General features: G+C 42.1%; 1 protein-coding gene across 1 annotated transcript in view; it reads left to right on the top strand.

Annotated features, from left to right (window-relative positions):
* Positions 1-12,096, top strand: part of C1H14orf132 (chromosome 1 C14orf132 homolog) — a 91,400-nt gene extending 79,304 nt beyond the window's left edge. The window contains exon 4 of the mRNA XM_033173183.1: positions 11,590-12,096. Within this exon, the coding sequence (XP_033029074.1) occupies positions 11,590-11,814 (225 nt within the window). The 3' untranslated portion in view covers positions 11,815-12,096. The remainder of the gene's footprint in view (positions 1-11,589) is intronic.
* The last annotated feature ends 1,125 nt before the right edge of the window (positions 12,097-13,221 follow it).

The raw sequence follows: 13,221 nt of genomic DNA, 5'->3' as shown, positions 1-13,221 counted from the left end.
AGGGTTGTTGTGGGTAACAAATGAGGGAGAAAACCACCTTGAGCTCCACGAAGAAAAAACCGGAATATGAATGCAATACATAAGTAATAAATAAACTTGTGTATCAAGTTTATTTTTGCCTGTACTCAAACCATTGATATATCCCATCCAATCAGGCTGTCAGAGCTGCTTGTTTGTCTGTTCTAAGCATTTTATTTTACATGTGCTCATCCGTCAATAAGGCTCTCGGAGAAGCTTTTTTCTGTTCTTATCCTGAAGCAAAGTTCTTAACCTGAAGCGTTATTTCTGGGTTAGCGGAGTATGTAACCTGAAGCGTATGTAACCCGAGGTACCACTGTACTAGTTCTCAAAAGTCTTAAAATAACCAGCTGGAATAGAAACAATTCCAGGAGAAAAGCCTAATGGAGCTCATCTCTCAGTAGAAAGTACTGAAAAGTCAAGATACGGTGCTATGTGTGGCCCTGATCCAATTCAAAGGTGTTACTGGCATCAAGCTTCAACTCATGAGGTGAGGGGAAGACCCCATCTGCCGAATCACCCCAATTTACCTTGTTAACCAGTCACCACAAAGAGTCAATGCATACCTTGAATCAATTACTGCTTCAAGTTATTTCAAGGAAGAGTGCACAGCAGCCATTTTGGGAAGCCATGAGTAGCATTCAACTCAGTATTGCTCAGAGAAGGCCCTTTGAAATTAATGAACATGGCTTAAGTTAGGTCTGTTCGTTTCAGCAGGTCTATTCAAGAGTAAAAGGTACTTGAATAGTACCTCATGGAATCACATTTTCTCCCTCTCTTAAAATGGAGGTCATGAAGAAACGTGCATATGTCGTGAGGCCCTAGAATTAATTGGCTCACCAATGCACAGCGACAGTAATTCGATTAATAGCAAATGCTCTCAGAAAAGATTACTGAAAGGCACAGATTGAGTCATAGGTTGGGCTGGATATTTTTCAGGGTGAATTTTCAGCACTGTGAATAAAATAATCAACAATGTAAATTTAATGTGCCCCATGCATTTTAGTTTTTAAAAAGAAATATTTGCATTAGCTGCACAAAATGTTAAGTGCAAGGGTGAGTTTACTCAGTCTCCTTCCCAGGCAAATGTTACAAAACTAAACAGATCTCTTATGATTTTTCTCTGAGGCTCTGGTTGAAGGGGAAAGCTTCCCATATGGTTCCTGAAATTCATCTCAGAGCTGGCTTTTAATTCTTCTTCTTTACAGCAGAGCTTAACACTTTATAAATTTATCTGCAAAGATTTCAGGATGCAGAGCTCGCCAGAGGAGTACTTTGCTTATGTGTGGTGATGGTAACGGGACAGAGCTTGGTTTCTTGGTTCACTGGCTTTTGTTTAAGAAAAAAATCGTGCTTCTACTTCCGAAGCAGGAGGCAGGGATTAACACATGTGACCAGTTTCTGCTTTTGGTGTAAAATGGAAGGGATTAAGAACATCTGGCCAATGGCCCACCTAGTCTAGCATCCTGTTCTCACAGTGGCAAAATCAGCATGCAGGGTCTGTCTGCAGCAACACTCTTCCCACGTGCAGTTCCCAGAAACTGGTATTCAGAAGCGTACTGCCTTCAAAAGAGGAGGGGAAATATGGCAAACATGGCTAGTAGCTGTTGTTGGCCTAGCTATGATGACGATGTGTCTGAGGCAGTGCCGGTTGCTGGAAATCACAAGTAGGAAAAGCACTGTTGCACTGATGTCCTGATGCTTGCAGGCCTGCTGTCTCATAGGCCTCTGCAGGATATGAAGAAATACCGTATTTTACACTCCATAAGACGCACTTTTTCCCTCCTAAAAAGGAAAGGGAAATCCCTGTGCACCTTATGGAGCGAAGGCTTTCTCCACCACCCTGCGCCCCGCGCGCCGATGCCAAAAGCAGGCTCATCCCCGCTTGCTTTAAAGGGACATGGGGACGAGGGGAGAAACGGAGCATTCTCCCCTCATCCCCATGTCCCTTTAAAGCAAGCAAGGATGAGCCGCTGTGAATGGAGAAGGTGCTCCCCCTCCATTGCCCCCCTCCCTGCCTTTTAGAGGAGGAATATTTTTTCCTGGTTTTTCCCCTTTAAAAAACAGGTGTGTCTTGTGATCTGGAGCGCCTTATGGACCGAAAAATACGGTACTTTCTTTTGCCTGTCCTGAATCTTCCAAAATTCAGCTTCATTGGATGACCTCTTCTAGTTCCTATAATGTGAGAAGGGGGGGGGAGACTTTTCCCTGTTCTAAAGTTAAAGATTCAGAACACCATAACTTTTCCCCGTCGAGGACAAAAGGAAAGTTTGTGATTTGGAGGGCATCAATGGCTGGGAAAGGGAAGGGAAAGGATTAACAGTCCTTACCTGTAACACAGGTAAGTTCAGAAGTGATGCTAAATACGGGTTGTCAGTTTGGGGGGGGAGCAGTTTTTGGGGGACTCCTGCCCAGAATTTTTCTGGCACATGTCTCCCCCCCCCCCCCCGTGTTTAAGGCTGGTATACTATCTGTTTATCCGAAGAAATACCAGTTAAATGACATGGTCCTAATTTTTCGTGGGGAGGTGGGTCTAAAATGATGGTTGGCACACCTCCCAGATTTCATAATTCGTATGAGTGGGGTTAGAGAAATGGCATAAATAAAAGAAAGGGTTATAACAGTTAGGCTTGGATTACTGTTATAACAACCGTGCTGTTTTGTTGTAATTATGTTTTTAATAGATCTCTAAAATGTATATACAATATTAATTCTATTAATGTTTAATTGTTTATTATTATTATTATTTTCTCCTTGTTTTTAGCTGTTCCTATTTTATCTGTAAGCCACCTTGAGTCCCTGTCGGGGGAAAGGCAGGGTGTAAACAAAAACAAATAAGAATGAGAATAAAAGAGAAGAATAATTAGGAATTTATTGAAGGATATATCTCTATGCAGCGTTGTGGTTCTTGGCTAGTGGGTCTGACAACAGCCTGGAAGGAATCAGCCCCAAATAGGAAACAGGGTGCTTGACTGAATGGATCTTTAATGTCATCTGTACATTCTTTTGCTTATTGTGTTGCGGCAGTGATATAAACCTCATAGTACTGTTAAATCTCAAATCACAGTCCAACTTCTAAAACTTGAATGAACACCCAGTTATCTCACATTAAGGCACTTCACCAAGTTTCACTGCAGAAGGCATGTTGATATTTTTAGGGGGGTATACAAGCGTTGGGCTGGTTCATTCTGTCTGGGGATGCCATTCTATAGAGGCAAGTTGAGATTTATTTACTAAATTGAGTAGTGTCATTGCTGCAGGTAATGGCAGAAAGTGGTTCATTCTCAACACCTGACAGTCAGCCACCTTGGGGATGCAATCGTAAATATACCTATTTAGAGACAGGTCACTGCCCATATCAAACTGTAAGCCCAATGGCAATACTAGAATGTGAATTGTCCATTTCAAGAATTTGTTTGTAAATAAGAAAAGAGAAGAATAGCAGTTTGTTTATGTTTATGTTTACTTTGTTGTGTTTGTGTTTGTCTTTATGTGTATTTGTATTTTTATGTGTATTTTTAAATAATAGAGATTATTAAAAAAAAAAGAATGTGAATTGTCCATGACAGCAGGACTCTCAAAGGAGGTTTGTTTTTTATGAGAAACAAAATGAAAAAAACAAAAACAAAATGCCCATGTCCATTTCCTAGTTTTTAAGGGTTCTCGAATATATAAAGTGGGGATATATTTACTGGGATATATTTACCTTCTGCAAAGTACTGTTAAATACCGGTAATGTGTGTGTGTTGACTTTCTATTTAACATTCTGCTCTCATCCCTTATTCATTTCACAATGATATGGGAGGTAATTACAAGAGCAATGTGAGGTAATTAATTTTGTATATTTCAAAAATGGATATTCCATTGCTGTTTCCAAGGTCTGCTTTCTGTTATTTTGATTTAATTCGACAATTAACCAGCAATGCAAGGTCATGGATGGAAGCGTGCAAACTGAGTTTGCCATCAACCTGTCTGTATCACTCTCGTTATGCGTTTGGGCTGCTAAATTGAGATAGACCAGAATTGCTCCAGGGATGAAGCCTTAAGGGTGTCTTGCAAGGGACCATGTGAAAATATCCTTCTGGAGTCCAGAGGCAGGGTGTGGAGAGACGAAACTCTGTTTTGCAGATCCTCTCCCCCAGTTAGATAGCTGGGTACTCTTCCCCATTATGCAGCATGTTGTCCAAACACATGTTCTGTGTCTAAGTAGAATCACTGCTGATTCATTTGTACAGTAAACTTAATCGATTGACAAGCTGGGACGTGTGCAGAGGACGATGACCAAGATGATCAAGGGTTTGGAAACCAAGCCTTCTAGGGTATGGTTGAGGCAGCAGGGGTATGTTTAGCTTGGATAAGAGGAAACTGAGAGAAGATATGATAGCACATCTTCAAATATCTCAAGGGCTGTCACATGGAAGGGGGGAGCAAGCTGGTTTTCTCCTGCTCTGGAGGGTAGGGCCCAAACCAATGGCTTCAAGTTACAAGAGAGGAGATTCCAACTAAAAATCAGGAAGAACTTTCTGACAGGAAGAGCTGTTTGACAGTGGAACGCACTCCTTCGGGAGGTTGTGGACTCTCCTTCTCTGGAAGTTTCTAAGCAGAGATTGGATGGCACTCTGTCATGCCTCAGGGTCTGCCTCGGGTGCCAAAATGTCTTGTGTCGGCTCTGCCCCCTACATTGCAGGAATCACAGCTGATCAGGGTAGATATGTAAGGGTCTGATACCAGGGAATGTGGTCAGTACTGACTTAGATGGACTAATCAGTCTGATTTATTGTAAAGCAACTTCCTAGGTTCTGAAAAGGTGGGAGGGGCGGGCGGAGGAGGTACGTATTTGTTGATGTATGTTGCTCTAGATTCCCCCTCCCCCCCTGTTTTAGGTTTGATATTGCAGTACCGGTATTTATGGAACAAGGCTTCTTCTTCATTGGCCCTGATCCAGGAAGCCCCTTTAGACTGTATGCAAGCAATGCAGCTTACAACACATTCATGAACAGCAACTCCTTATATAGTAGAACAGACTGCTCCCTCCCCCATCCAGGAATATTAAAATTTTTGCACTGCAGCATGCAGTGAGGAGGGGCACTGTTGTCTGAAAAATATATATCATATACAGAGCAGCACTGGTTTTTAATCTGCTAACAGATGACACCCACATTTTCTGGAAATGTGTCTTCTTCGTCTTCTTCTTCTTCTTCTTCTTCTTCTTCTTCTTCTTCTTCTTTAGGAATTCTATTTCTGAAATGATTTCAGAAATGTTAGGTTCCATTTGGATATGTGCTCCTAAGATATTTCTGCTTGGATACTTAAAAGGTGTTATCATAGACAGCGATCAAGGGGTGGTAATCAATTTGATTACTGCAGCAAAAATAACAATTGCTAAGAATTCAGTGGGGGGAGCTTTTTCTCTCTCACTACTTTTGAGTGGGTCAAGAAGATTTGGAATATGGTAAAAATGAATGAGTGAACTCATTATAGGAGAATGCAAGCAGAATTAACCAAATAAATATATTTGGGGAGCTCAGGGAGGCCAGAAACCGCCCATAGAACAGAAGGGCAAAAGCTGCTTGGTATTGCTTTTCAATATATGGAAAATTGTATTTTATATATATATACTGGAATAGCAGGTACAATGATAACATACAGCCTTATTATGCTCTCCATTCATCATAATGTGGGGGTTTTCGAGTTGGAAAATTTTATTACTGTATTTTAAACTTACTGGTTCTGGCAGTTTTTTTGTTGCAAACTGTAACAAACATTGCACCACATCATTTACAAAATGTAACTAACTTATTAGTAGTATTAATAAGGGACATATCCTCCCCAACTCTTTTAACATTTTATTTTATTTTTCTTTTAGGTACAAGATTCTCCCCCCCCCCCAAAAAAAAAAATCCAGCTCCACTATATATGGGATTAATAATTTTATAAGTTATCAAAACCAACAAACTTATGATTAGTGGCCTCGTTCTTTAACTAATTTAGCACACAAATATAAGCATTTTAAAGCATGAAACATTACACAGCTATCTGGTGTTTTTTTGCATCCTATTGTTATTTAGAACAAAGACGATGAGCAAAAGGGGAAATTGGCGCAGATAGATATTTATTTTATGATGAATTGAAATTCAAACTTCAACCTACTTAGTATGTTGGTAGCCTTGTTTGTTTCACTTTATATAATTTCATTATTATATTTCTCTTTCAGTTTTTTCTCTCTCTTATATTTTAAATGGCAAGTTGTATAATGTTTGGGGTTGTATCAGGCTGAATTTATTGACAGCATCCTGCTATTTGTGGTATTTTGTATACACTTATTTTTATTTTCACTAGTAAAACATTTTTGTACTTGACTTTTAACACTGATTTTTATCCATAGCAAAGAGATTTCCTTTGTGAGCAAGCTCGCTTTCACATTAATACTTTAACATATACATTTCAAGGCATAAATGTGAAGGTTGCTGAGGTAAAGGGGGCCAGGAGGGGCAATATAAAAATTTTATCACTTAGCAGATCATGGAACCAGTGGGAACTGCACACTCATTCCGAATCTCGATTGTCTGAGGAAAATCTACATTATTTCATGTAAGAATTATTAGTTACGTAAGTTTCAAATGTGCTAGCTTGGGGGGGGATCACAGCATACAATTTTTTCATTATTGCATACTAATTATAAGTATTTAAACAATGGTACGAAGAGATGCCGAGCCACAAGGTCGGAATACGTGGCACATGTGCAACCGTGTGCTTTTTGAATTCAATAATTGCTTCCATAGCAATAAGTGCTTCATTAGAGAAAATTTATTCTTCCCTCGAGAAGCCTTCCTTTCCTTAATATGAGCATTCTGCCATACCTTAAACCTTCTTTTCCTTTACATCTCTCGTGCAAAGTATTAATGTCCTTCAAGAAACCCATCTTCTCTTGGCTCCTTGAAAGATACTCGGAGTCGAGTGTGAATTTCATGCTCTTTATTCAGCTCATAGTAGTGAGGAATGTAGTTCCCCCAAAACGTTTGCTTTATATACACTATTTACACAATGGGCCCCACGTGATTGGCTAATTCCGGGATACTCCTGTATGCCAATCAGAGTGCAGATTCACTTCCACCTGGAGCTGGATTGGGTGGCTCCTGCGGACCAATCAGACTGCTGCAATCTCAATCCTATTGTTCTGGGACCAATCAGACTGCTGCAATCTCAATCCTATTGTTCTGGGACCAGTCAGACTGCTGCAATCTCAATCCTATTGTTCTAGGACCAATCAGCCTGCTGCAGTTTGGATCCTATTCAACTCAGTACATAACACTCCTAAAACATCAATCCTCTGCAGGGCCGGCCCTCCCATTGGGCAGAATAAAGCGGCTGCCTCGGGCAGCAGTTGCAGGGGGGCAGGGAGTGATGCAAAGTGTTGGAGGACAGAGAACTGTGTGTCAGGCAGCTTGCCCTGTGCCCTCTCAACTGAACTGCCGGCCTCCATTGTGGTATAGGAAACCACCAGTGTTCCAGTTCAATTCAGGGGGCACCATCTGATCATCTGATAACCTTTTCCACTTGGATCCATGTTTATTTTGAATTTCTTAATTAAAAGAAGTAGGGTGGGGAGATCTGGAACTGACCCTCCCCCCCCCACCCTCCTCCAAAAAAAATAAAGGTCTGGGTTGTTTGCAATCTGAATTTTTAGAGTTTTTTTTTCCCCCTTTCAGTCTTTCCTTTTTATTTCCCAATAATTTTTTTTTGCTGAAAACAGATGTGGTCTGTTTGTACAGCTTTGTCTTGGGCCAAGATCAGTTGGAATGGATTCTAGCATACTTAATCCTTTTAAGCATACGAGGTACTTAATCTTCCCCCAGAGTTCACAAATACTTGCATGACCTTGAGATAATCTTGAAATGCACAAGATGGTGAGTAGAAAGATGGAAATGTAGGGAGCTGCCTTATAAGGCAGGTCCGGCTATTTTCCGTATAGCCCCATATTGGTAACTTTGAGTTGCAGTGGCTTTCCACTATCTGAAGCAGAGGTCTTTCACATTACCTGCGACCTGACCCTTTTTTAAACTGGAGATCCGGGGGATTGATCCTGTGACCTTCTGAATGCAAAGCCAGAGCTCTACCGCTGAGCTGTGGTGCCCCCCACCCCCATGCTTTGGTTCCCCTCTTACTGAAAGACATCAATGAGAGATTTTCCTGTTGAGTCCGGCTGCTCCTAGACCATCACACTATAATTCATTCATACAAAGTGGAGTTGATGGCCTTGCGCAACAAAGCCACTTCCAAAAGAAGTGGGGGGGGGGTTGTGGCAAAGAAAGTGACAGGAAAATGCATTGGATAATGGCAGTGTTGGGCGACATCCTAAAACCACCATCCAAACAAGACGAATGCTCAATAAACAAGACAATCTGGCAGAGTCCTCTGTTGGATGCTGGGATCGGAAGCCTAAAGATTGCTTTAAACCACATCGTTCAGTTTTCCTGCAGCTAGTATATGTTTGTGCCAAACAAAATCAATTTCCACAAGCATCATTTCATTTGTTTCCTGGGCTTTTTCTAGGGATTGTTTTGCGAATGCAGAAAACATAGTCTAAAACACCCCTTTTCAAGCTCCTTTTCTAAATGTCTTGTAAAGGGCTTGACACTGATCTCTTAAGATTTTCTGCCAACCCTGGGGAAAGTAAGGCACCGAGGGTGCAATTTAAATGGAAAGATGATGTATTGTGGGGCTTTGCTACAAATAGCACATTGCCCAATTATAAGAATAATCTTCTCCAAAGCTTGCCTAGTAGAGACATGTTAGAAACCCAATCGGTCCCCTTAGCTATTTGGCTATCTGGGCTTAGGGCCAGCTCTGATGTGTCTTTCTTCACTGATAAAGGCTCTCAAACCACTAGACTTTGAGAGCTTTCTGTAACAATGATTCACATGGACAATTAAGAAGAGTAATTCCCCCAGCTTCCCCCAAAGGAAGAGGACTCTGGGTTTTCCCAGTTGCTCATTTGAAAAGATCTGCTCCTCTTACACATTTTCCTTTTGTGCTTGCTTCTTCAAATCACGCAGTACTACAGAAGATTTCTAACTATACAGTGGTACCTCGGGTTACAAACACCTCGGGCAACAAACATTTTGGGTTACAGACTCCGCTAACCCGGAAGTAGTACCTCGGGTTAAGAACTTTACCTCAGGATGAGAACAGAAATCGAGCGCCAGCAGAGGAAGGCCCCATTAGCTAAAGTGGTACCTCAGGTTAAGAATGGTTTCAGGTTAAGAACGGACCTCCGGAACGAATTAAGTTCATAACCAGAGGTACCACTGTACTGGTATTAGACACCTAGGGCAGTGTACTACTAAATAACTGTGCAAGTGGAACATTTCTTGCAGTGAGACTTTGTCCCCATCCCTCAGTCTCTGTGTGTCCTGAATCTGCTCCAGAGAACTGGGGTAACCCCTATTTAGGGAAACAAAGCTAGATTTAGGTAGTGCACAGGGAAGAAGAGGAGGGGGTACTTTCCATTGCAGGAATACCATCCCTATTAAAATGCTTTAGGTGTGACATTTTAGGTTTAGAAACACAATAATATGCAGTGCAAGTCCACAATAAGTCGTAACATCCAAATGAACATATTACAAAACCACACTAAGAAAACACAATAAAATCTCAAGAGCTGAGAACATACCAACATGACTAGCAAAATGCAGAAGTTAACACTACCATGAAAGCTGGGAGAACAGAAAAGGCTTCGCTTGATGCCTAAACGACAACAGTGTAGGTAGCCAGTTTCCCTTGGGTGAGCATTTCATAACCAGGGCACTACCCAGCAAGAATGAATGTAAGAAGAGCCTACTGGATTAGGGCCAGTGGCTCATCTAGTCAAGCATCCTGCTACCACAGTGGTCAACCAGATGTATATGTGAAGTTTTCAAGTAGCACTTGAGCACAGCAGCACTCCTTCTGACTCTTTTGGTTTCCAGTAACTGGTATTCCCAGGCTTACAGAACACCACTGAGAAATGTTCTCTTTCTCAGAGCCACCCTCGACTTCTGATTGAGAAGACACTTGGATGAGGGGCTCCATTGTCAAGGGTAGCATCATATGGGAGGATACATTCCCTTAGGTACTGAGGTGCCAAGCAATGTGGTATCTCATCCTTCTTCAAACAGCTCAGGGTGGCAAAGATGGAGGGTACTCTTCTCATTTTATCCATGCAGCAGTCCTCTCTGAGGTAGATTCTGTTAACTCAGTGAGTTTCATGGCTTGGCAGACCTTCAAGCTGAGGACTCGTCTCTTTAAAATAGGACATGGGGCCACCCCAGCTCAATCTCTTAAAGTTTCTTAAAATTCTCTTAAATGGTGGGTCTTGTCATATCAGATGGTTAACTTTGTCTTTATTGACTGCAGAATTTGTGGGGAATGGCGATGGGCAGAGGCTGTCTGTCATTGGAACTTCAAGCCCAGCTGTTAGCTTTCATGGCAGAATTTGTCCTGGGCTCCAGACAAGCTCTGAATTAGAATTTAAATTCATCTGAAGGAAAAGACTCTTAATCCCCCCGCCCAAAAAAAAGTACTGGTTTCTTTCCTGGGATAAAGAAGGCACTTGGACATGCTGAATTGTGTATCCACATGAATACATTTTCCATCTGGGCATTTTCCCCTCCCACCAACAAACTATGTAAGATACTATGTTAGAAGCTTGAAATCCCATAACAAGGCCTGTTTACTGAAATGGTCATTCTGGAAGAATGACTCTTGAACTGACATCATGCAGAGAAGGGAGGGCTTGGCTTTAGTGAGGAAAGAATCACCAGCCTGGCACATCTGGCCTTCAGAAACCAAGACTAATGGGCTAAATTAGCCACTTGCTAGCCCTCTCTCCCTCACTTCCTTCCACTAACTACTGTTACCTCACCATGCTGTCCAACTTTTTCTAACACTAAACCGGGATGTGCATCTTCAGGGATGTGCTCGTAGCAAGTGACGTGACCCGTGCTTCACTTTCACCCCAAACAAAAACCATTTTTCGGGGGCAAGAGCACATGAGACCGCAGCACCCAAAATGGCTGCCAGGGTCTCATGTGAAAAAATGGGGTGCCCTGTTTCCCCCAGGCCTCTTGGAAGGTATGCCACACTTCCATGCACCTCTCCTATAACACATTTGAATCCCATCATGTTAGGAGTCCTTTTGGAACACCATGTGACGCAGTCCATAAAGAGGTAGGCCCTGCTAAACTCTGTGCACTTTGGTCTTCAAATTTTAAAGTGTATGTTTTAAGGCACAGAACCAGAAGCACATGCAGTTTTCTTGCCCTCCTACAAGAAATGCTAGTGTAAAGTCACTGCGAAACACCCTAAGCATCTATTTTTCATGAAAACACGTGCAAATAGTCCTGCACCTCTCTTTAAAGTATATTTTTGCAATCCTCACCATTATATCACCAGATATTGCTGGACTCCACCACAAACAGCAGATGATGGGAGTTGTAGTCCAACGGCACCCGGAGGACAGCAAATAGGTATCTCTCTATGGACCTCTTCCTCCAATTATTGACTTTAATGTTCTAAATTCTTCTTCCACAGCTTCCAGTTATGGGAGGAGCCTTCATGGATTCGCCCAACGAGGACTTTAGTACAGAATACTCCTTGTTTAATTCCTCCGGCAACGTCCACGCAGCTGCTTCGATGCCGAACCAGCCTGAAGATGCCTCCCGTTCTTCAAATGACGCCATTTTGTTATGGATTGCAATTATAGCCACAATTGGAAACATAGTTGTTGTCGGAGTTGTGTATGCCTTCACGTTCTGAGAAGAAAGGACAACAGCTCGGGGAGGTGGACAGTTGCTGTTTCATCAGCGTAGAGTGTGTGTGTGTGTGTAGATATATATATATGCGCACATGCCTGTATACAAATGTATATCTTTTTAAATATTTGTAGGTAGACGCTTGTTAGCTAAGAACAAGCTTAACAGTAGGTGACCAAAAGATAATGGGGGAGGGGAGCCACCCTTGAGGTCCTTTGTAAATGATGTGGGGAGGAAGCATCTCATTAACAGCATAATCAATTAAATGTAAAGTTTAACATGAAAAGCCAGTGACCTTATACTTTGTCAGATCATTGGTCCATCTAGCTCGCTATTGTCTTACTGACTCGCAGCAGATCTCCAGGATTTCAGATAGAGGGACTTTTCCCCGACTCCTATCTGGAGATGCCAGGGAATTGTACCTGAGACCTTCTGGATGCAAAGCAGAGGCTTCACGACTGAGCTACGGTGTTTCCCCCTAATGCAAACTGCAACGCACACAAAAGAAAAGGCAGGTTTGCTCACCAAGGGCTCTGATGCTTGCTGGCTAGTGAATTTGTTGCTTATCTCATTTCTCTATGGTTTTTAGTATCTAATTACTCCTGAATTGGAGCTTTGTACATGAATACCTTCCTCCTTACGTTCTGCAGCAATATTTTTTCTTGCCCTCCATAGGCACTGGACAAGTTGGCATGCAGAACTGGTTTGAATTTTTATTTTAAAATGGCAGGGAGGTTCTGGCAAGGCAGCATGTGGAGAGTATTCCCTTTTTTGTTGTCCATTACAAAGGCACATTGGAATATTTCAATCGGTTTTGTAGATATGGTTACTTTCCTAGCAGTTCCTCCTGCCGGAGGAAGAAAATGGCTCAGGTGTCTAGAAAGTTGTACAATCCAGTTGCATAAATCTGAAAACCCTGGGTCTGGAAGGATAACATGGTCGAAGTTCAGGATCTGATAATGAAATAGAGGATTGAGACAATATTGATAGAGCCTTGTATTGATCTTGGTTATATGGGGAAACATAATGGCGACAGCCCCAAAGCCACTCTCTCATGCACAGAGAGAGATTCTGATGTCTTCTAACCCAGCTGCATTGACCAAAGTCTGTGATGGTCTAGAACAGAATGAGATGTTATTGTGTTTCTGTGGCTCAGAAACCAATGCCACTCTTTCACCAGGTCCATAGAGATATTTGTATAAAAACTCATGTCAAAGGGAATTAGGAGAAGGCCTTTTTTTGCTGTTGTTCTAAACCAGGGATAGAGAACCTATTCTTGTGGCTCCAGTTTCCAGCAGACCCAGCCAGCATGGGCAATAGACAGGGATGATGGGAGTTGTAGTCCAGCACCATATGGAGGGCTCCGGTTGTCCACTCACTGCTCTACACTCACTGCCATGGTTGCCACCTG

The sequence above is a fragment of the Lacerta agilis genome, chromosome 1, assembly GCF_009819535.1.
Source record: "Lacerta agilis isolate rLacAgi1 chromosome 1, rLacAgi1.pri, whole genome shotgun sequence".
Taxonomy (NCBI): Eukaryota; Metazoa; Chordata; class Lepidosauria; order Squamata; family Lacertidae; genus Lacerta; species Lacerta agilis.
Note: the sequence above shows the minus strand (reverse complement) of the source record. Positions and strands in the feature narration are given on the sequence as shown.